Source organism: Ambystoma mexicanum, chromosome 2q, assembly GCF_040938575.1.
Source record: "Ambystoma mexicanum isolate Mex_15411 chromosome 2q, UKY_AmexF1_1, whole genome shotgun sequence".
NCBI classification, from domain to species: domain Eukaryota; kingdom Metazoa; phylum Chordata; class Amphibia; order Caudata; family Ambystomatidae; genus Ambystoma; species Ambystoma mexicanum.
In genome coordinates this window covers 203064977-203086555 of record NC_090924.1, presented here as the reverse complement: position 1 = coordinate 203086555, position 21579 = coordinate 203064977, and the positions used below count along the sequence as shown (strand labels likewise).

The window sequence follows — 21579 nt, the reverse complement described above, 5'->3', positions numbered from 1 at the left end:
ATGCCAAGTTAGTCTCCTGCCAAAATCACTTCTCATTCTATGAAGTTTTCTAACTTGTTCAGAGTGTCTTTAAGGAATCCGTCCTGGCCAGTGTTGGGGGCATATAGTGTTGCGAGTGTCAGTGGACGGTTTTCTATCTGTACTGTTGCAAATGGATATCGTCCTTGTTTATCTGTTTCTGTATTTCGAATTTGTACGTTGAGTGAGTTTGCAAATGCTATCAAGACCTCCCCTTTTGACTTTTTCTCTTTTTCTGTATGTGTTTCTTGGAGCATTATTGTATCATATTTCTCCTGATGTAGAAAGTGTTCTATCTTTTTCCTTTTTACTGGGGAGTTCAATCCTCTGACGTTGTAAGTTAGAATTTTCAACCCCATTCTTTTCCTTTTTTGTATGGTTTCTTCAATGTCCCCTGCCTCTTTTGGGTTGGGTCGTTTCGGTGCCTCTGGACGCCGGTGGTTCCCCTTCTTCCTTTTGTATCTGTTTCTTAACTTTCTTCCCCTTGTCCTCCTTCCCTGTGCCCTTATTCTGTTCCCTGAGGAGGGCTCCCCTTAATAACTCCCCTTTAACCCCTCCCCCCAACTTTCCCTCCTTCCCTCCCCCCAAAACTCCCCTGAGGAGGGTGCTGGGCCCTCTGACCGCTCGGGCATGAAGCCTTTGCGCCATGCCCTCACAACGCTCACGTGTAACAGGTGCGTGGGGAGTCCTAAACCCCACTTGTAGTCTTTGGTTTCCCTCTCTTTCCCTTCTCCGGCCACAGCTATGATGTGGTCTTCGGTCCTCTTCTGTTTTTTGTCTCTGTCATGTCTGCTACTTGGTGTTCTTCCACTATTTCCCTTGTGAGGCGTGGAGTGGGTGATTTCCGATTCCATGCTGTGTGTCTGGCGGCCATTTCTCTTATTGACGGTCTGCCACCCCCTTAGGGTTCTCTGTTCTCGGGTGTTCTCTCTGCCCGCTGATTGTTCCCTCTCAGTCGCCTGGATATTCTTTTTTTTTTTTAAATTAAAATGTTTTGTTTTATTTTACAAACGTTTCATTTATCATTCTCACATAATTTCTTATAGAGCAATTATGGTAATAAGACAGTTTCTTATCTTAATCTCTATCCAGAATTTAATTACTGTGATAATGAGCCATTTATCGTTTCCTCGTAGCAAGTATGCCCATCTCTCTTCTGTTGTCATTGTTTTCTTCGAAATCTTAAAGTCTCTATACAATTCTCTTTTCTCTTTCAGCGCTGGGCAAATCATAATCAAGTGAAATAAAGTTTCTCTTCTTGTTTTTTGCAAAATCGACATATATTGAGATATATTGGCTGGTTTGTCGATCATCGCTAAGTAGTCTCGAGTTGGTAAAATGTTGAATTGAAACCGCAGAAAGAGATCACGGATCTTGGTATCTGGAAATTGTTTTAGGTATTGGGGTAGTTCGTTGAGTGATCTTACTTCATTTCTACTTTTAAGGTAGCGTTTATAGCTTGTTTGAAGATCTATCATTTTTATCCAGTCATTAGTTTTTAATTTTTGCTTCGCGTGTTGTGGTCTTTTTGTTAGTATTTCATCTGTGATTTCTTCTATCTGCATTTTCCTTTTTATTTCAGAAGTCCATTTTGAGAAGGCTGAGACTTGCATGGCTTGTTCTTTTTCTTTTAATATTTCCAATAATGGAATATTATCCTCCGATATTATTTTTCTATACAAATCCATCTGCTTCCAAAGCACTATGGATTGTATGGACTGTAGACCCAATTCGAATCTGATTCTGGCTGTAGGAAATGATTTTGGAAGGGCTAGTGTCTTTCGCCAGTAAATTCCTTCAAGGTAAGACCATTTGATTGCCTCCTGGTTGACTAGGGTTTCACTTGCATAAGTTAATATTGGAATTACCTTTTGTTTATATAACAAGGTTGTTGCTTTAGCCGAGTATGTCCCATATTTCAAGTGAAAAAATCGCACTTGTTTTGCCAAGGATCTGGCCTTCCCTTCAATGTATTCATTCCATTCTTTTTCGTTCTTCGAGGGGTTGATCAAGGCACCCAAATATTTTATTGTCTTCGTTGTATTGATTTCTTGACTTTCTAGCATAATTTTTCTGGTTTGTTTAATTTTTGTCTTCTGTGTTGCAAGTTTCATCGCTTTTGTTTTGCAAGTATTGATTTGTAAGTCATTTTCCAGCATATATTCTTGTGCTTTGTCTAGGGTTAGTTGTAATCCTTTCACAGTTTTATCGAGAATGATGAGGTCATCAGCATATATTAGTGTTTGGATTGATTCGCTATTGATTTTAGGTGGATTTGCTTTAGTGTTTGGTATTTTTTCTTCAAAGTCATTGGTATACAAATTGTATAAGCATGCTGCTAGGGGGCATCCTTGCTTCAACCCATTTCAAGTGGGGATGGAGTCGGTGACTATACCATCTGATGTTAGTCGCACTCGCACAGATGTGTTTGCATACAATTTTTTTATTGGATATAGGATACAGGAAGGACAACCCCATGAATTTAATTTGATCCAAAGTTTGTTCCTGTTTACGGAGTTAAACGCCATCTTTAAAGCCATGAAAAGAGAATAGATTTGTTGGTTTCTGGCAAATGCTTCTGCTTTTAGGATGTTTAATAACAAAAGATTTACGTTAGTTCCAATCTTAGTTACAAAGCCTGTTTGTCTTTTTGCTTGTTTTCCGTTGATTGCTGCCCAATTATTGAGTTTTTTTGGAGATAGCCTGCAAAAAGCTTTCCTAAGGGATCTAAATGGGCTATTGGTCTGTAGTTGCCCGGGTTCTTTCGATCACCTGCTTTGAAGATCGGAATCAAGGTGGCAATTGTCCAGGTATGTGGGATCTCCTTTGTCTTTTCGATGATTTGGAACCGATGAAGAAGGAACTTTGCCCATATTTCTGGAGCTACCTTAAGCTTTGTATTTGACAGGCCATCAGGGCCTGGTGCTCTGGATGAATTTAGGACCTTGATGGTGTTTATAGCGTCGTCTTCATCCCAATTAAGGTTCCACAGGGACACGTCCTTTTCGGTATCTTTGATCAACTTCTGCTCTTTGTTCTTATACAATCCTGAATAGTGCATGACCCATAAGCTGGACTCTACTTCTTGGATCATTGTTTGTTGTTTTGATACGTCGTTCATCATTGACCAAAGATATCTTGTATTTTTCATTTGTAGTGCGGCAAGAATTGCTTCCGCGTCCTTTTGTTTCATCATTGCCTTATTTGTTTTTAGAAAATTGGAGTATTTTTGTTTTTCTTTTCTGATTTGATTTTTATAATCAGGTTCTTTCTTTTTTTCCAATTGTCGCAATCTTTTCTGGTGTTGCTGTTTTGTTTGTTTAATTTCAGTGTTGTATTGATGTTTATGTATATGGTTTGATGTATACTTGGGCTTTGGATTGGCACATTTATATTTTTCTAGTATACAGCCATAATTCAGTTTTGCATGATCTTTAAGAACCGCATTTTCCAGTGAAGAAAGTATTTTTTTTTTTTATTTAATGAATTTAGTTGAATTTAATCAACTTTTTTCAATTTAAAACAAGAATTTATCAAAAAGGTTTACATATAAAACACAGTGAATTATAAAGCATACAATCATAAAACCCCACAAATCATCCCAAATGTCACACCATCACTTCCAAGGCTAATAATTACATTTGGGTTTGGCATTCTTAAACAATTGATACGCAATGAACAGGTATGACAATCATTGTTCCATATAGCAGCTATTGTTAAAAATCGGGCTATTTTAGTAGATTTAAGGCTCGCAGAAAGTGAATTGTAGCCAGCCTTATACTCATGCAGGTGGTAGTGGAAATAGCAAGCCATCTATGCTCATGTCTCATCTGGCTGAAATAAGGCAAATGTTTACTAAAGTGACTTTGTCCTAGGTTCATAAATTCAGGGCAGTCCACAATAACATGCTCCAAAGTTTCAATAGTTGTTGCGTTGTTGCAAAAACGACATCTTGATGATTCCCGCGGGATTTCTTTTCTACGGGCTTGAATTTCACGGGTAGGACATAAATTAAAACGCATGCGTAACAAAGCATTCCTAACAGCAGGAGAAGGAGATTTGCATAAATAGAAGGCCATGTCTCTAACACTTTGCTGAGAAAACAGCTGGATCAAAGTCTTTATACTTCAAACACAGATCTCTAGTGTCAATCCAATCCATCATGTAGAGTTTTTTCTTAGCTCTATCAGGATCGGTGACAAGAGTTTCAATGGAGATATCTGCGTTTAATAGTATGGAAAGAATGTTTTTAGACCATGTTTTCGGAAACAGATGAGAGGAAGACATCAGATAGCTGGCAACTGTGGCTAAAGTTGATTTATCAAGAGCAGATAATAGACATTTTCTAAACAAACTGCATAAGCGCCAGTTATACATTGCCAAAAGTGAGGTCAAACCTACTTCATATCGAATGATCGGGCCTGGAATGCATTGTGGCAGATTTAGAATAGCACGCCAATATTTTGCTTCCAAAGCATGTAGGAATGCTGGATCACTTGTACTATATGTCTCTAGACCATATAAAATGGTAGGGATGACATTCTGAATCCAGAAGATCAGAGCAGGTTTAATGGAGAATTTCCCAAATTTATGCATGATTAGACGAGTCTGGCGGATTGCTGCAAGAATTTTAACTTCAATTATCATTAACTGAGAATGAGCGTTCGACGATCCGTCAAACAGGATACCCAAGTATGTATAATTGGGAACCACTATGTGCTCTATCTTCCAGGTCATACGATGACTGCGCTTGCCTTTCGGAGTGTAGACTACGATTTGGGTTTTCTTGTCATTTACTACCAACTCATTCACTCGAAAATATTGACATAATGCTGTTAAAAGATTTTGCAGGCCAATGGGAGTTTTATATATTAGTACCAAATCATCTGCGTACCATAACGCTTTCACCTCGATGTTATTCAATTTTGGTGCATCTGCACGTACTTCTTCAAGTGCTCTTCTAACCTCATTAATGAGAAAATTGAACAACGCTGAGGCGAGAATGCACCCGTGCTTCAGCCCTCGGTAGGTAAGGACGTCTGATGATAGCCCCTCAAAATTCACTCTGACCCGGATGGAGGTGTTCGAGTGTAATGCGAAAATGATGTCACTTAAAGTTGACGGACACCCAGCCTCTAACAATTTATCCATCAGCCGGGGTCTAGAAACTGAATCAAATGCCGAGTGTAGGTCAACAAACGCAAAATACATGGGCTGTTTAACTGACTGTGCCTGATGTTTAATGGCATGAAGAGTTATTAAATTTACCGACGTGCCCAGACCTGCCACGAAGCCTGTCTGCGCCGGATCGCGCTGATTTGTTTGGGCAGTCCATTGGTTAAATTCCTTCAGCACCAGCCGCGAAAATATTTTTCCCGGCGCGTCTAGGAGGGCAATGGGGCGATAGCATTTTGGGTCTTTACGGTCACCTTTCTTGTAGATGGGAACTATAAGAGAGGTACTCCAAGATTTTGGAATTATTTTAGTGGATAAGATGTGACGAAAGGAATTAAACAAGATAGTAGCCCATTCTTCTGTGTTCTGTTTGAGCATATAATTCGTAAGACCATCCGGCCCAGCTGCTCGTGAGGAGGATGATTTATTAATGAAATCCCTCACAGATTCCAACGAGCATTCCAGGGACCAAATAGCAGAAGATCTCCAAATATATTCATATTTGGACATTTTATGGTCAGCATATAGGTGGGTAAAATGTTCTATCCATTGCGATTCTGCAACACCATTTATTTGGGATTCCAGTTGGGAAGAGGTATTGCACTTGTTCAATAATTGCCACACTTGAGCTGAGTTTTTCGAAGAGCAAGCAGACAGGAAATTATCACTGTCAACTTGAAATAAACGCGCTTTTCTAGCACACGTCCAGTTGCGATATGAACATTTCGCTGTTTTGATTACTTGGAACTGTTCTTTTAGTGGCAGGATTCGAGAATAACGTATCTCTTTTCTTAATTGAGCTTTACGATGGTGTAAAGTTAAATCAAAGCCGTGAGTGTGGGAGCGAGAGGGTCTAATATGTAAAAATTCACCATTTCTAAATGTGTCAAGTACCTCAACATAAGATGATAGAGAATTTGTGCTTTGGTGTCGTAAAATAGCTGTGTTTAATGATTGCAACAACACTGGGGACCAATGAAAACGATTCTTACCATTGTTAAGAATTAGCGATTGTTTACACCAATGTTTAGTATGGGAGACAGTCTGACAGGGGGTCAACCATTGCAGGGACAATATGTGTTTGCCTTATGATTTCGAACTTAATGGCGTTAGCATGTATGCTTTCACTTGCATAAATGTAGTCTATGATGGAACTAGAGTTTCCCCTTTCCCACGTATTTTGCGGCGGGATGTCGCCCATAATTGAACCATTCATCACCTTCAGATTGAGATCTTTGATAAAGGTGCTCCATCTCAGACTTGCATTGCATAACCCCTTATTGGCAGACAAACGTGCAAAGTTTAGATCTCCCACCACTATTAAACCAGAAATCGACTGCAGAGCAATAATTTCAAAAACTGATGATAGGGCAAGATAAAAAGCATCATCGGTGATGCCTGCGGGATTACGTAGAGGTTTATGAGAGCAAAAACTTGCGGTCCATGAGTGATTTTGACCACCTGAATGAATCTATTTGGCGACTACCATTCCCCAATTTGGAAATTTTTGCTGGATTTAACGGCCACCAATAGGCCCGCAGTTGGTCTACCTTTATTGGAAGACACTGCCGGGAGAGAACAAATAATATGATCATCCCAGGATTCTCGTTTAGATCTCTCATGTTTGGGCAAGAGAAGGAGGGATTAGATTGGGCCCTAGATCCTGGGACGTTACTTGGGCGAGCCAGAGACGGATCATGACGGTGGCGCTCCTCTTGAGGTTTGGCAAAATTGGATGAGATTGGAACGGATAGAATTCCAGCTGCTCGATTTACCTCTGGGAGTGCCTCAGACAGTCTTTTGCCAAGATAAGCATCTACCGCCGTTTTCAGGGCGGATAGACGATCTTCAAAGCCAGCAGATGGTATAGGAAGTATTTGAGGACCAGAACAGCCCCTATCAGTACCGGTCGGGATGGAGTGAGTCGTGCTGCCTTGAATAAAAGGCTTAGGGGGTAAGGTAGAAGAAGCCTCGCGTTCAAACAGGTCTACCAGTTCATTCAAAGGCGCATAGTCACCCTGGGGGACTTGCGAGACAGAACTGGATACGACCTCGGAGGCGACCGTTACCGCTAAGGGGGTAACAAGATCTATAACACCTCCCAAGTCTTGAGGGGGATGAGCTATAGGCGCTAAAGCGCCAATCACCAGACTAGTTGGTGGACATGTGACCTGTGAATTTTGATTAGGTTCTTTAGCGGCCTTACACATTGTTGTTACTTTGGTTGTCAATTTAGACCGTTTTGAGATTGTGGTTTTCCTTTTGTTTTTCTGAGAAAGGGACTGACCTTTGTTGGTATTACTGATTTTAACAGCATTAGTGCTTGGAAGAGACTGAGGGGAATCAACACTTATCTAAGAATCATTTTGTTGGATGGTTAAGGCAGCTATGGACTCCACTGGACGAATAACTTTTTCAAATGTTGGAACCACTGTTAACACGGATCTAGCGCACCGTAGGTTAGAATTATTGTTCAATTCCGGACCTGACGAACTCTGCAGAGTGGTAGGCTTGAGAGGGGCAGTGGCCAGCAGGCTCGAGGTGGTCAGTTTTTCTAAGGTGGTAAGTCTCTCCATGATAAGATTTAAAGTCGGGGTGGAGGATGGATTTTGCGAGCATCGTTGCATCCACTCCCCAATTTGATCAATTTTAGTTGTTTGGAGCGCTATTTTTCGATCCAACTCTTCAAAAAGTTTGAAGAGACTTAATATTGTTCACGGCCCCTAAGGTAATCTGTAAGAAGGCCGGATTTATAGATGAGTCACTAGGGGTTTTTGCAGACAAGCAGCGTCTCGGGGTTGGTTGTATAAAGGATTCTTCAATTGCATGCCTTGTAGAGTCCATAGAGCCAGGAAGATTGTAGTCTGTGATGACAGAGAATCTCAAACTTTCTAGATCAATATTACACTGACGCGAGGGTGTATTGATTGTTACAGATTCTTTAGCATTCACATCAATAATCTCAAACACATCCACACAAGCTGTGTCATCTACTGTTGGGTGGGAGGTTTGGGGTTGCAAAATTGTACCAGGCTCGATAATAGATTGTGTTTGAAATGTGGCACTAACAAGTTCGACCGAGTCGTCCAGGTTTCCTTCCTCGACTACAGTTACCATTTGATTAACCTGAACAATTTTAATGGGAGTTTGAGGTAGGGTGAGTAAGGTTTGATCAGAAATGATCACATTAGGGATTGGTTCAATTAGGGCTGAAGATGGGATGTTGTTGAATTCGCGTGGCTGTTTGTTCATTGCCGGCAGCGCGCTTTCCATTGGGCTTTGAGCATGGATCCCTACTGCAGGATCATTTATTTTATCATAGAAATGCCTAATGTCTTGATTTAAGGAAGGTGTTTTAACAACAGGAGTTAGAATAATAGATTTCTTGGAAATTCGCGAGGAACTCTTTTTTTCCTCACTCAATTTGAAGTTATTACCATTTACTGGAGTTTTGAGCATTACCTTAGAGGCCACAGTCTCAGATGTAGCTTTATTAATCAACACTTCACCCGAAGTGTTGTGTGAGTTACTGCGGCTACCTCTGGCATATCTGTTTTTAGCGTATACAGCATGCGCGACATAGGGAGCCTTTTAGTTTGGCTACTTCTTGGAGTGTATAACAGGTGACTAGTACCACTATAGACTGCGCAAATAAAAGTAGAAAGAAGGGAAATGCACTTCGAAACACTGATTGAAAAGCGCTGCAAGAATTACTATGCAATAAAGAGCGCTTAATAAGTTTAGACGTCTTTGGAACTGAGGCAAAGTACACCCTTATTATAAAAAAGCCATGTAATGTGTAAAATGCACTAAACCCGGAGATTAGTAAAAATACATACAATAACACCACAAAAACAGTTTGAAACACGATGCTAAATTACAGTAGATCTGGGTCTCTTTCCAAGAGTAGGGTTAAAAGTCAAAGCTGGATAAGGGAGCAAGTATAAGCACTGATAAGTCTGTTTTAAAAAAAAATAAAACGGAGACAAGCAGCGATGATCCTAAAAAACTCTCAGTGAATAGGATAAGGAACGCCCGACAGCTCAGGGAGCGGCCAGAGTCCGACTCTCCCCCCTAGTTGCAAATTGAAATTGAGTTGATGGTAGAAAGTGTGAGCTTAGACAGATGTACTCACACGACTGCAGGACGAGGACAAGTCACAACCAAACAGCTAAACAGCGTCTCCAGCCCTTACTGTCTCCAGGGCTTAACGCCGCAAGGGTGCTTGTGCCGTAGCTATGAGGGCCTTCAAACTCACGTGATGCGTCACGTGACCGCAGTCGGGTCCGCCTCTTTCCAGGAAGAAAATACACTTCAGCAAGAGCAGCGCTCGCAGTGCTGAAACTGTTGAAATAAGGTAAAATACTCTGCAGCCAAGAGCACGTTAAAGCAGCCAAGCGTTCTTTTCAACAAATGCACAACACCAAAGAAAGTATATCTGGTACTTGATGTTGTTGGATTCAAAGTTTATTCAGCTCATTTGTGACTTCAAGTGCTGGTAAATGCAAACGATCAGCTTTTGTTCTCTTTGCGGTCCACGTGATAGATATTTGGTGATGATCGCTTGCAATGTGTGGTAAATTGTTAGTCACAGTTACTAATTTCTGTAAACTTACTGACGTGAATATATAGTTGATGATTGAGGTGGAGTTTTCATGTGTCCAAGTTGGACGAGGCAAACCCTTGTCATTCGTAGGTTGTTCACATAAAGTGATATTGCAAATTCTCATTTCTTTCATCCATTTTATTGCACAACTTGTCATTTCTTGTGTGTTACATTTGACTCCTCCTTTATTAAATAGATGTATATTGAGGTCTCCTACAATGATGAATTCATTATTGGTATTGGAGAGAGCGATGAGGTCAATTTCATCGCATATTGAATCAATTAGTTTGTTGTCATTGATAGCTGTCGGATTCCAATAGATGTTAAAGACTGATATACACCCGGAATCCCTACACTGGGTCAGGTTGTTGTCATTATCACCATCCATGTTAATGGTGATGTATTGAGCCCAAGGATGTATGTTCTTTCTAGCTACTATTGACCATGTAGGAATGTTTTTCATTAAAATCATCATTCCTGATGCTGGCCTACCTAGATTCGAAGTTATTGCAGGATTCATCCAAGTTATGTATCCTTCACAGAGGACTTCTTCTGTCAACCATGTTTCTTGTAGACCGATTTCTGATTCTGCAACGGTTTGTGAAGGATCTTCAAGGAGATGTTTGTGTCCCCTCGTATTCCATGATGTTAAGGATATTTTGTTTGGCTGTCCTTCTTTCTCTTTTGATTTTTATAAGTATGTTTTCCTCAACTCGTGACTTTGGTATACTCTTCTGAATTCAGATCTTAATGTTGGAGTACTATTAGACTCTCTCCCATTTTTACCTCTATTTGTTTGCTCCCTTTTTCTCTTCTTTTGATTTTGATCTGAGCGCGCTTTATTCTTGGATTTTTTTTCAGCCATGCATCTTGTTACAAAAATTTCTTCTGTGTTAAATCCAAATTTTCCGAATTGATAATTCGTTGCTAGTACACGTTGCATAATCTCTTCAGAGTAGAAATCAATATTAACTTCTTGCATGTGATTTTTATTAGGAAAGATGATTACTTCGATATCGTCAGTTCCAATTGACTTCAGTTGAGGAATAGCTTTGAATAGCCGCAGAATATTGGATCTGTTGAGCATCACTGGTGGTTCTGTAGTTGTCGTAATTTGAAATAGTGATATTCTGTAAGCATACGTAGAGCTCTGTGGGTTGTAAAATTTTGGTCTCGTGATTGGTGGACTTCCACAGGAGACTGGTCCTTCGTTTTCTCTAGTTCCGTCTTGCACTGCTGAAGATGACCAAATTTCATCATTCGATACCGATGAGTATATGAATGAAAAGTTGTTTATTTGTTCATCTCAGTCTTGTGTGTTAATTGAACTGTCCATAGTTGTCATAGCATTTGTCAATGACTATTAATGCCTCATCTTGTGAATTTATAGAGGCTAAGTTATTTTCTATCGAATCTTCACTTATCACTATCCCTGGGGTTGTTGGTTGAGTTTTTTGCTTGTTTGTTGTATCCTGATTAATTTCTGCTAATAACTCATCCAATGGTTCAGGCTGGATGTGATTAGCTTTTTGAGGTATTGTTGTCAAAATCTTGTTTGTTAGCAGGTTCGAATTCTGTCCCTGTTGTACCATGTTCTTAATAGTATCTTGTTGCTTAATTGACTGGGTCTTTTCTCATAATGATTTTTGTACTGTTTGCATTTTGCAAAGAGTACAAGAACCCGTTTGCGTTTTCTTAATAGCTTTTTTGTGCATTGGTTTGTTTGATGAAACTTGGATCTACAGTTCCTCGTTTGGCCAAGTCGAAAATGTCAAAGGGTATGCATATTGATGGTTCGTTATTGCCCGGGAATGTCGGGACTGTAATATTACCTAAATCAATAGGAACATTTTGCATTTCGTATTGTGTTTGGTCAGTGTTCATAATATCAATTTTTTCCTCAGTTTGTGTTTCTTTAGCCATAGATAGTAGTTGGGCCTGCATTCGTATTTGTTTTTTTGCTTTGTCATCTATCAATTTTTTTGTTATAGAAGACACAGTTTCCATCAAGTTTTGTTTGTCTATGCGATCTACTCTTGCCATGTCTGCTAATCTTGTTTGCCACATCCTGGAAGTTTCAGCTTCAAATTTCAATCTCTCTTGTATGGTATTTGTAAAGGATTCAAGCTGGGTTTGTTTAGTCATGATCATAGCAAGAAGAGTTGCTTGATCTTTTGTTGAATCAACCATATATTCCTGGATTTTTAAAAATGGAATCATTGCATTTGAAAGTACTGCTACCAGGGTGTGCTGTAGATCTAGCATCGTAGTAGGCACTCTATATGGAGATTTGGACATATTCTTTGAAGATTCATCTTTCATACTCATAGATTGAGAATCAGGATCCTCTGTTCTTTGATTTTTTTTTATAGGGTTACAAGGTGTTTCCAGAGGTATTTGTAACAGCATCTGATTTCCTTTAGGTATGATCGGCGTTGATGTATTAATCTGTTTAATTTGAGCTGGAGAGAGGACTCCATTAAACACTTCTGATCTTTTGTCTTGGGAATCCATTATTGCATCTATCTCAGTAATATCGAACGACAGCCGTGCTGTTCGGATAGGTAACGATTTTGTGTAGTCATCATTAATGGAGTCGGTAGGATAGTATGTTGAGTGCCATTGCTGTTTGGCCATCCTGGCTCTCTTGCAATGATGGAGTAAGAGTGATATCTTCAGATTTGGCTTTTTTGTAATTTTTTACTTGTTATGCTTTGCTCTTGTATCATCGAAACTGGAGTGCCAGCATCAAGTGGTAGATTATCCTGATGCACTTTCTCTGTAGTTTTTAATTGAGGTATCCGGTTATTGTTTTTAACAGATTTGGTGGATGCCTGTATTAAAATCATACTACCCTCTTTATTACTAATTTGGGGTAGAGTTTCTGTTGATAACTCATTTGTGCGATCTATTCCACTTCTAGTTGTATAGTGGTCTTGGTCAGCCATATTACAGTCCGTAGTCAAGAATACCTTTGTTTTATGTTTGCCCAATTCCTCTTTTATGACTTGTTTTTGTATGAGGCTCTCGTTAGTTTTGTATGGGCCAGTCTTCACATTTTTGATTTTAGTAGGTGTCATAGCTTTTTCATTCAAATCTAGCCGATTAGTGATTTTACTAACCAAGGCTACAGACTCTTCTAGTTTCTCTTGTAGTCTTGTACGGGGTTTGATCAGTTCCATTTTAAAGTATATATTGTAATATATGAACAAGTACTTCAAGATGTCTTTATACTTTGGATTTACTTATATGCACTTACCAATAGTTACCGCCGACCCCAGCCGTAAACAGCAGTTAACAGCGCGCCCTTTCCTCCACACGGGCATTCTTTATCCTCAGACCTTCCTCACATGTGGTGACCCGCTGTTGTTTGCCGTCCCACGTGAATAAGAGGCCAAAGGGGAATGTCACTTATATCGGATTTGCCGCTCTGCAAGCTCTCTCGCGAGAGGTCCTGTGTCTCTGCGCTTCCGGGGCATGGACTGTGCTAGGTCTTGGTATAGGAGTATCTCTACGCCATTCATCCTGATGTGATCTATTGACCTGGCCTTCCTGAGAATTTTTCCTTCTGTGAGTACCGTGTCATTGCGACTAGGACCTCTATTGGGCGGGTCCCAGGCTCTCCCTGTCTGCGAGGGCCCACCCTGTGGATTCTGTCGATCTGGATTTCTTCTTCCAACCCATCTGCCAGGATATTTTGGAACAATTGTTGGACTGCTGTTCGAAGGTCTTTGTCTTCGACTGTCTCTGCCATATTTTTAATTCTTCAACCGCTGGTTCTTGAACAGTCAATCTAGCTGTATGCAGCCTGCTTTTTCTCATCTCACTAGCCACAGGAGATAGTTGCACTGATGAGTCAGATGATAGGCAACTCTGCAAGGAGGTTGAAACACTCTGCAGGTTCACCAATAGAGAGGGCTTGATACCCTCAAAGAGCCCACTTCAGGTTGTGTCCACCGATGTTTAATGCGTCCATTTGGTTGGGAGCTTCAGACCTCGATGTGGGCCCTTGTAGCCCTGTTCCCCTGTTTTGATTTGATGATTCTGTGGGCAATTCATCCAACAGATCGGGACACACTTCGGGCGCAAGATCACGCCATGCAGCTGATTCAGCAGTTTGACTAGTCATAAGGCTAGCATTGACAGCACGTACTGCCTATTGATCAGTCTCCAGTTCTTTATTCATTTTTGCAATTTATTTTTTCAGTGCCACAGCCAAAATACATCTGTCCTTTTTCGATTTGTCCGATAGGACCATTAAGCATTTTGTTCATGTTAACTAATGTCAGAGCCTGTGAGTTTCTCTCAACAATCATAGCAATCGCCTGGGACTCCTCAGCCGTATAACTCCTCTGTTGCTTTAACATACGGGATAGGCCAGGCCTTTGTTCATCAACGATGATGAGAATCTTGTCAAAGTCTGTTGCTAGAGGTTGTGGATGTAATTATGCATGCTGCATGGTTCCTGCAGCTGTACTTAATCTGGCTTGAAATGCTGATTCAAACAGTACAGTTGATTCTAATAGTTCTGAATCAGCTATTTATCTTACTCTTCCCAAGCTCGAGCTTCATTGAGGTCCTCTATAAAAGAAATGTTTTTTTTAAATAAACGCTTGTCCTCCGAACCTGCTGCCATTTTTATCTTTAAGAGCATTTGTGTTTTAAAACATGCTACCGGCAGCTCAGAGCACTCACTATTGCTCCCATCTATCAAGAAGTCCAAAGATGGATCACTTCGATCGAGGCCCATGGGCGGTTCATTGACTGCCTTTTGGGCACACTCAAGTGCCATTAAGCCTCTATGTGTAGTTTTTGTTGTTGTTCGTTATGATGATGTGGTTATTAACAGTGGGAGATGAGACGCCATGCTGCAATGTTTGTTCCAACAACTCCACCTCCTTAACACCGTTCGAACCATTCATAACGGTAAAAGAATTTAAGTTAGTGCGCAAGTAGACAGTATCCACATTAAATTTGCTGGCTTCTATTTGTTTGAGTGTGCACACATTGCCCACTGCAGAGGCTGAAACCCGTTCGGAGTTGGAACCGCTCGGGCCAGGAGGGCCCGATCCTTGTAGAACCTTCGAGTTCAGGTCCGCCCCAATTGAACAGAGAGCCCCTGGCACCCTTTCCTTGTAAAAATCCTTGCAATTAGTCAGTAAAACAACCGGACCAGTTGAATCCGAAACCAGCCCTCTTCTCTCCTTTACTCCATTGGGTTTGGGATTTGCATTCATATTTGAGGACTTCGAAAAGCTTACCAGTGCGTACACTTTAAAAAGAAGCCAGACTCACAGTGGCACAGCATGCAGCTCCTGTATCGCCAGCTCTGTGGAAGCCAGCTCTGTGGAAGCCAGCAGGGGCTCCACGCCACTTGCCACACGCTCCCTATGCTGCTGCAGTCCTCGAAGTTCCACGGTTTACGGTTTTTCACCCACACAGCAGTCGGGAGTCGATCAGCTGGAACACAATCAGAGACTCAAATGGGTTCGAAGGAACCTCTCGGCGTCAAGCCTCATTGTTGCACAATACACTAAGCAATTCCAACACCCGCTTCCGAGATATTTCTTCTCCTGATTTACAGCTCTCTGAAACTTTTTCCCAACAGGGGGCGTTGTGTGCAACAGCGTGGATGGCAGTCTAGTTGTCTCCGTGAGCGGGCGTGAGGTCGATGCAGGTACAAATGGTGTGCAGTCATAATGTTGAAAAAATGTTGAATTACAAAAATGTTGAAAAAATGTTGACCTTTTTTTCCGAATGCTTTCTTTTTTTATTTACATGTTTTTTTTTGGGTTTCCGCAAGTAAAAAAAAGGTTAAAACAGAAAAAAGGGGGGGTTGTGGGGGAACCCCCCCATTTCGAACAAAAAAGAAAAGGCTTTCAATTTTTTTTTTCTCGACATTATGTATTTCGACATTATGACTATAAACCGGTACAAATGGCATGCTCAGCACCCGTGACGTTTATTCCTTTTTTCGGCATGGCCAGCACGCTACTCAGGAACTCTGCTTCAGAGAAATCCTCTGATGCAGTTATTTTCTTCAAAATTCTTTCAAATTTTAGTAGATGTTGTCATCATGTCTACTCCAAAACCCACCGGTTTCAAAAAGTGCTGTGATTGCAACGCAAAAATGTCGCTCACCGATCCTCAGTGTTTCTGTGCTGCCTCAGTACCGACCAAAGCTCCTGTTGGGTTAGGACACCAAAAGCCTTAAAGGAGAGAGCCTCCAAATTGGCCCTAGGTCGCTCCTATTTGAAGTCCCCAAGTACGACTCTTTCAAAGATCCGTCCCTACGATAAGAAATCTGCAGTGAATAAATTGCCTGAGAAGAAACGGTTGAAAAAAAAACACCATAAGAGATCCCACTTGAGGAGTGCCTCCGGTCGTCATCCTTCCTCGTCGAAGAAGGAAGACAAGGAGAAAGGATTAGTCGACGGACTCATCCCCAAACATACAGGTACGGTTCCCATCTGAATCCAACTCGACGAAGAAGTGGGAATAGTTTTGCATCAAAAATGATGTAGGTCCTCGAAAGTCGGTACGCCCGTTCTCTCTTCCTCCAGGAAGAACACCTCAGCGTCCAATGCAGGCAGGGACTCAACTCCCCAATCACAAGGGCACTTAAGATCTCGAAATGGTGAAATCATCGATCTGACCGCTGCAGCCCTCGGTGGCAGATGCGTTTTTTGACGTTCCATCAGCGCCATCAACATCACAGATTAAACCATCAAAGGTTGAGGATACCTCGAGTAGATTAATTTTGAAATCTTCTAGGGATTTTATGTCCCATTTTCAGGACATGTTTTTGTATGAGGACTACTACCAGGTTCCTTTCAGGTTCAAACCCATCAGCCATCCTTGACATCCTAAGGAGTTTCAGGATGAGGAAAAGAGGTTGTCTGACTTAGCCTCAGCCCTTCACAGCACAAGTACCCTAGACACCTCTCCTGAAGTGGATTTCCCATAGGGAGATCCTAGACCCCATACAAATGTGGCATATAGGAGAATGATGGCTAAGGTTACGGATCCCACTGAACACTTGGAATATTCACAGCTTGTGAATCTATGAAAGATACCAATGCTGGAGAACAGGAGTTAAAGATAAGTAACTAATTCCTTCCAAGTAGAAATGTGTGAGACCAACCGCTCCATCTGTTACAGCTGTTCAAATACCAACTGGCACACTCAGCTTTCTCTAAACATTCCACTCACCTGAACATTCCATCAGAATGCATAAAACCATGAAACCATGATATACTGTCTTGTTTTTCCATTGAGTGTTTATGGATGAAGAAAGGATTACAAGTAATGTGTCTGTTTTCCGTCGTGAGGGTATTGCCATTGAATTCATAGATACACCTTCTTCCTTTGTTTAATTCTGAGATTAAGTCAGGAATGAAATTGAGTGATGGAGATCCATTACTCCAGAAGTCTCTCAAGAAAGTGACTCTAATTGACAGTACAATGCATTTAGGGAGATCTAAGCACACAGACACTGCCACTTTTGCATTCCTGGCTATCTGATTACTTTTTTATTCATTTTCTACTGCGCCTACAATGTAGAACATTTCTACAAAACGATTGATGTGCATTTTGGAGGCAAGGGTGGTGATAGATGGGTCATATTTATTATCTCAGTGTATATGGTTTCCCTCTACTGCTAAAGTGTTTTGGTATCCTGCACATAAGGATGTTTATTTAGTGTTTATGAACTCAATAAAGATAACCATGATGGAGAACTAGGATTTAAAAGTAAGTGAGCTTTCCTTACTTCACTTTGGTGACAATAGTTCTGATGGATAGTTTCCTCTGCAAAGTCTGCATACCCTTTGTTTCCCTTCAAATGAAATGCCCATTGCACCAAATTGACAGGAAGTCTGTTGAACTAGGTGCACTGGCATAGCAATGCCAAATGTACCATGTACGGTTGAAGTTTCCAGTCAGAGCAATGTGGTGGACCATGGATTATCTTCCACTCAATGGCTCTATGGTTAGGTTGGTGAGAAAACAGCATGCAGCAAAGTTTCATCCATCAGAACCATGGTTACTGAAGGGAAGTACATTTTTTATTGTACTGCAGCAGCGCTTTAGAGACTTCAATGTTGGTAATGCAACTGTGTAATATTTTGAACGTTTTATTTCTCAGGGCACTACCATTGAACATTCTATCGGAAGTCCTGAATGGCTTGTATCCACTCATAACCAACTGACGGAGGAAATGTCTACTCAGAGAACTGTGCAGTCAGATAAGGAACTCCAAATTGAAACAGTTTGTGAAACAATTCAGAATCTTGTTGATGGCATTAAAACTGTGCTCACGGCTCACAACCGACAGCTGGGAGATGTCAAGCATCTGCTAAAAGCTATGGCAAAGGTAACTTATGTGCTTGCTCTTTAATTGTTGACCCAGGGATATTCAGATTTGGCGCCTTCAGCGAGTGCGTGAGCCAATCGGGTTGCTCGAGGTTGCAATCTACTGATTCAAGGCCGGGTTTCGAAGCAACCAGAGTCCTCTGCGCATCCAGTGCATCTTTGTCCCACCTCGCCCCTTCCCAAGCCCCCAATCAAACTTACCTTAAATGGGGTCCTCCGCCAGGTCAACACTCTGTGAGCCTGGCTTCCTGGTAAGCAATGGAAATGGAAGAGGGGCTCCGAGGGGAACCCCACTTCATTTCCATGGCAACCTTGACTCTCCGAATTTGCTATTTGCACCTTGAGGCTCTGCCTCGGGGTGCTAATAGCAATAATCCCACGTTCTGCGGGCTGCACATGCCGGGTAACCGCCCCGGGCCCTGCGTTAAGGCCCATGCTTCGCTCTGGCCTTTAACTTGGGCCCCAGGCCGGTACTGGCCAGTGAAGCCTGCAGAACGCAGGTTCATTGTTTAAGTAGGTTTTATTATTATTGCCAACTTCTTTTCTGATGGCTACCCTCCTCCCTCATCTTCAAAATATCTTTCTAGCAGATTCCTTCCTCCCGCTGAGTCCTCATCTCTGATGTTTCTAACTCCAGCATAGCTGCCTCTTGAAACTTTTTTTGCCACTAGGGGACGCAGTGTGGCACTGCTTTAGCCGATCCTAAACGACAGTTTTCTAAACAGACGTGATTTTGGTGAATCATTCTCTGCATTTCCGAATGTTACTCTCTGGCTCGGAAAGAGGTTCCCTCATGATTGATAATCCATTCCACTAGAGGAGTGGTGGCCATGTCTGCTCTACAAACAGGTGTCCTTGTCCGTTTTGGCCAGGGGTGTAAGAGGTGTCTACGTGGGCCTTCTCTAAACATTACTTTCTGGTCTCTATGCGCTTATATTATGCTGAGTTTTGTCGTGCATTCTTGCAAAGTTTTCTGATTTAAGTATAGTGTGTTTGCTCTCTTCCCCCATCCGGTTTCTCAGTAGTACTGTGGGAGTCTATCTGAAGATGAAACATCTATGGGAGAGTGCTATCCTTTCGAAGAGCAAATTACTTATCTAGGGTAATGCTCTTTTGGATCGATGGCTCCTTCTGCAGATTCCTCATTGCCATCGCCACAATAAGAGAGCTGCTAGGTATGCTACAGTGTGGGGTTGGGGGAACCAAAAGAACCATTACTTTCTCCAGTGGTTTCCTCAACTGCTGAAAAGGGGTGGGGAGGGGGCTGGAACTGAGGTCACTGGGAATGGTGTGCCCTATTTGTACTGTGGCCGCCGTCAATTCTGGAGTCGAACACTGACAGGGTCAGCCCAGAGGCACACACCACCCCCTTCTGGGTGAAAAGATTTCTGATGCCAGGTGTGTTGCTGGGGATATGTCCGAAGATGAGCAATCTTTGGGAGGAGCAAAGCATCAGAAAGAACATTACTCCAGGTGAATAATTTCTTCTTTCATTTTACCTGGATGACTGACCTCTGAAGCCAAACTTGCCAAATATGATTTCCTCACATCTGCTGAAGGCATGCACACTTCTTTTCTCCGTTTTGTATCTAGAATGTAATGGCTTCCTGCCAGTCCTCTGTAAACAGGTTGAAGATCATTGTGCAGTTTGAGACACAAGGGATAGCAGTTGTTGTCTTTTAGCCTGTACCTCCCCATCCACCCGCCTAAAGGATTAGTACAGTAGTAATTCTGTGTCCATGATCATCCAAAATCTCTCCTGCAAGCCACAAGTTTCCATGGGGACCTTTAATATCCAATTCTGGCCACTGCTCATTGCCCACCAAGCCCTGTTAATAGGGGATGCCCCATCCACTCTGCTACTTTTACAGTCCTTTAGTCAGTCTTTGGGGACTGGATGACACTAGTATGGTTGAAAAAGGCAGGCACATCTGCTGCAGCTTTCAGTGGTAATTGTGGTAAGAATAGATTGCCTTAATCTCTAAAAGGCTGATTTGAAATTGGGTTTGTGCTTGCAGCTTTTCTCCCATCAGAGGAAAGGCTATCGCGATCCTTGGAAGCAACCCAACTTGCATCTACTATCTGAGCGAAAGGCCTGGCCGGGTTGATCACGTTCTGGATATTGGTTTTCTGCAGCACATCTAACAGGAAATAAGAACATCTTTGCAGACGCTTTTAGAGTGACATCCCAAGAATGAAAACTACGTTGAGGGCGGATGCAACACTTTTTTTTTTTTTTTTGTGAACTTTTTCTCTGTCATTTAGTTTTTCAGTCATAACAAAAAGTTACCTCTGTTCTGCTCAGCCAAGTTCTCTCGTGTCAGATTTTTAGGATGCTCCGATTGTGGAATTCTCTTTGATCATTTGTATGCTTTCCCTCTTGCTTCCATGCATTTGTCATGTTCTGCAAATATTTCTCTGTTAAATGGATTGCCCTAATCTTCTTGACCGGACAGTATTCCCTCCACAGACGTTGCGTTAGGCAAGATATTGCCTGTTGTAAGCAAATATTTGGATAGTTGAGTCACCTCGACTGGATTTGCCCAAAATAACTGAGTTTATGTTGTGTGAGAAACCTGAAGGTGTCTCCCTAACTTGTCCCCAGGGATCTTTCATCCAGGTGGCCAGGATACGGCCATCGCTATTGGATCCAGTTCCTGGGGGTGGACCAGTGAGGGAGGATCACCTGGATGGGGGTCCTTGGGGAGTTGGACTGGGGACAGTGATGGGTGAGAGGCATGGTATTCCCCTTCTTTAAACACCTTTTCCCCATCCTTCCACGTAGGATATTCCAAAACATTGACTCACTCCATTGAACACTTTCACACAACACAAAAGACAACGGACTAACACCATACCTGTTTACCGGACATGTCCCCCCAATACAAAAGTCAGGAAATTGATCCGAATTGCACACACCTGACAGACTTTTCCCTTCCTCACAGGGATAAAAGGTTTAGCACGAGAACACAGTACGAGCACCACAGGGATAAAAGGTGGCGCACGAGAACACAGTACGAGCAAGGCAGACCACACAACGTAAGAGCTAATTCAGCACGTCAGTTCAAGAGGAGAAGAAAGAAGAACCCACGTGGGTGCTCATGTTGGAAACTCTGGGCGATTACCCGATGGTAGACACTACCGTAACCAGAATCCCTTGGGAAGAGGTCAAAGTGGTCATACAGGTGTCTTGTAAAATCTTTTGTACCGTCGAAAGTCTTTGACCGACAGATGATTGAGAAGCTAAGGGAAATGAGTCCTGTTTGCTGAAGTCCCTATGAACAGTGTGTTGTAAAGTTGGCAAGAGTGAACACGGCAGAGAGTAGCGAATCTCAAAAAGGGGTCCGAGCCCAAAAGGAGATCTGGGGTGAAAAGTTGTCACCCAAAATGCAGTGAAAAAGGAACCA

General features: G+C 41.9%; 1 protein-coding gene and 1 long non-coding RNA gene across 2 annotated transcripts in view; one reads left to right on the top strand and one right to left on the bottom strand.

The window, feature by feature from the left end:
- LOC138569287 (uncharacterized) overlaps positions 1-21579 on the bottom strand; it is a 339714-nt gene that overhangs the window by 39010 nt on the left and 279125 nt on the right. The window lies entirely within an intron of this gene.
- SMG1 (SMG1 nonsense mediated mRNA decay associated PI3K related kinase) overlaps positions 1-21579 on the top strand; it is a 2768248-nt gene that overhangs the window by 2509968 nt on the left and 236701 nt on the right. The window contains exon 58 of the mRNA XM_069647131.1: positions 17946-18173. Coding sequence (XP_069503232.1) covers positions 17946-18173 — 228 coding nt within the window. The remainder of the gene's footprint in view (positions 1-17945; positions 18174-21579) is intronic.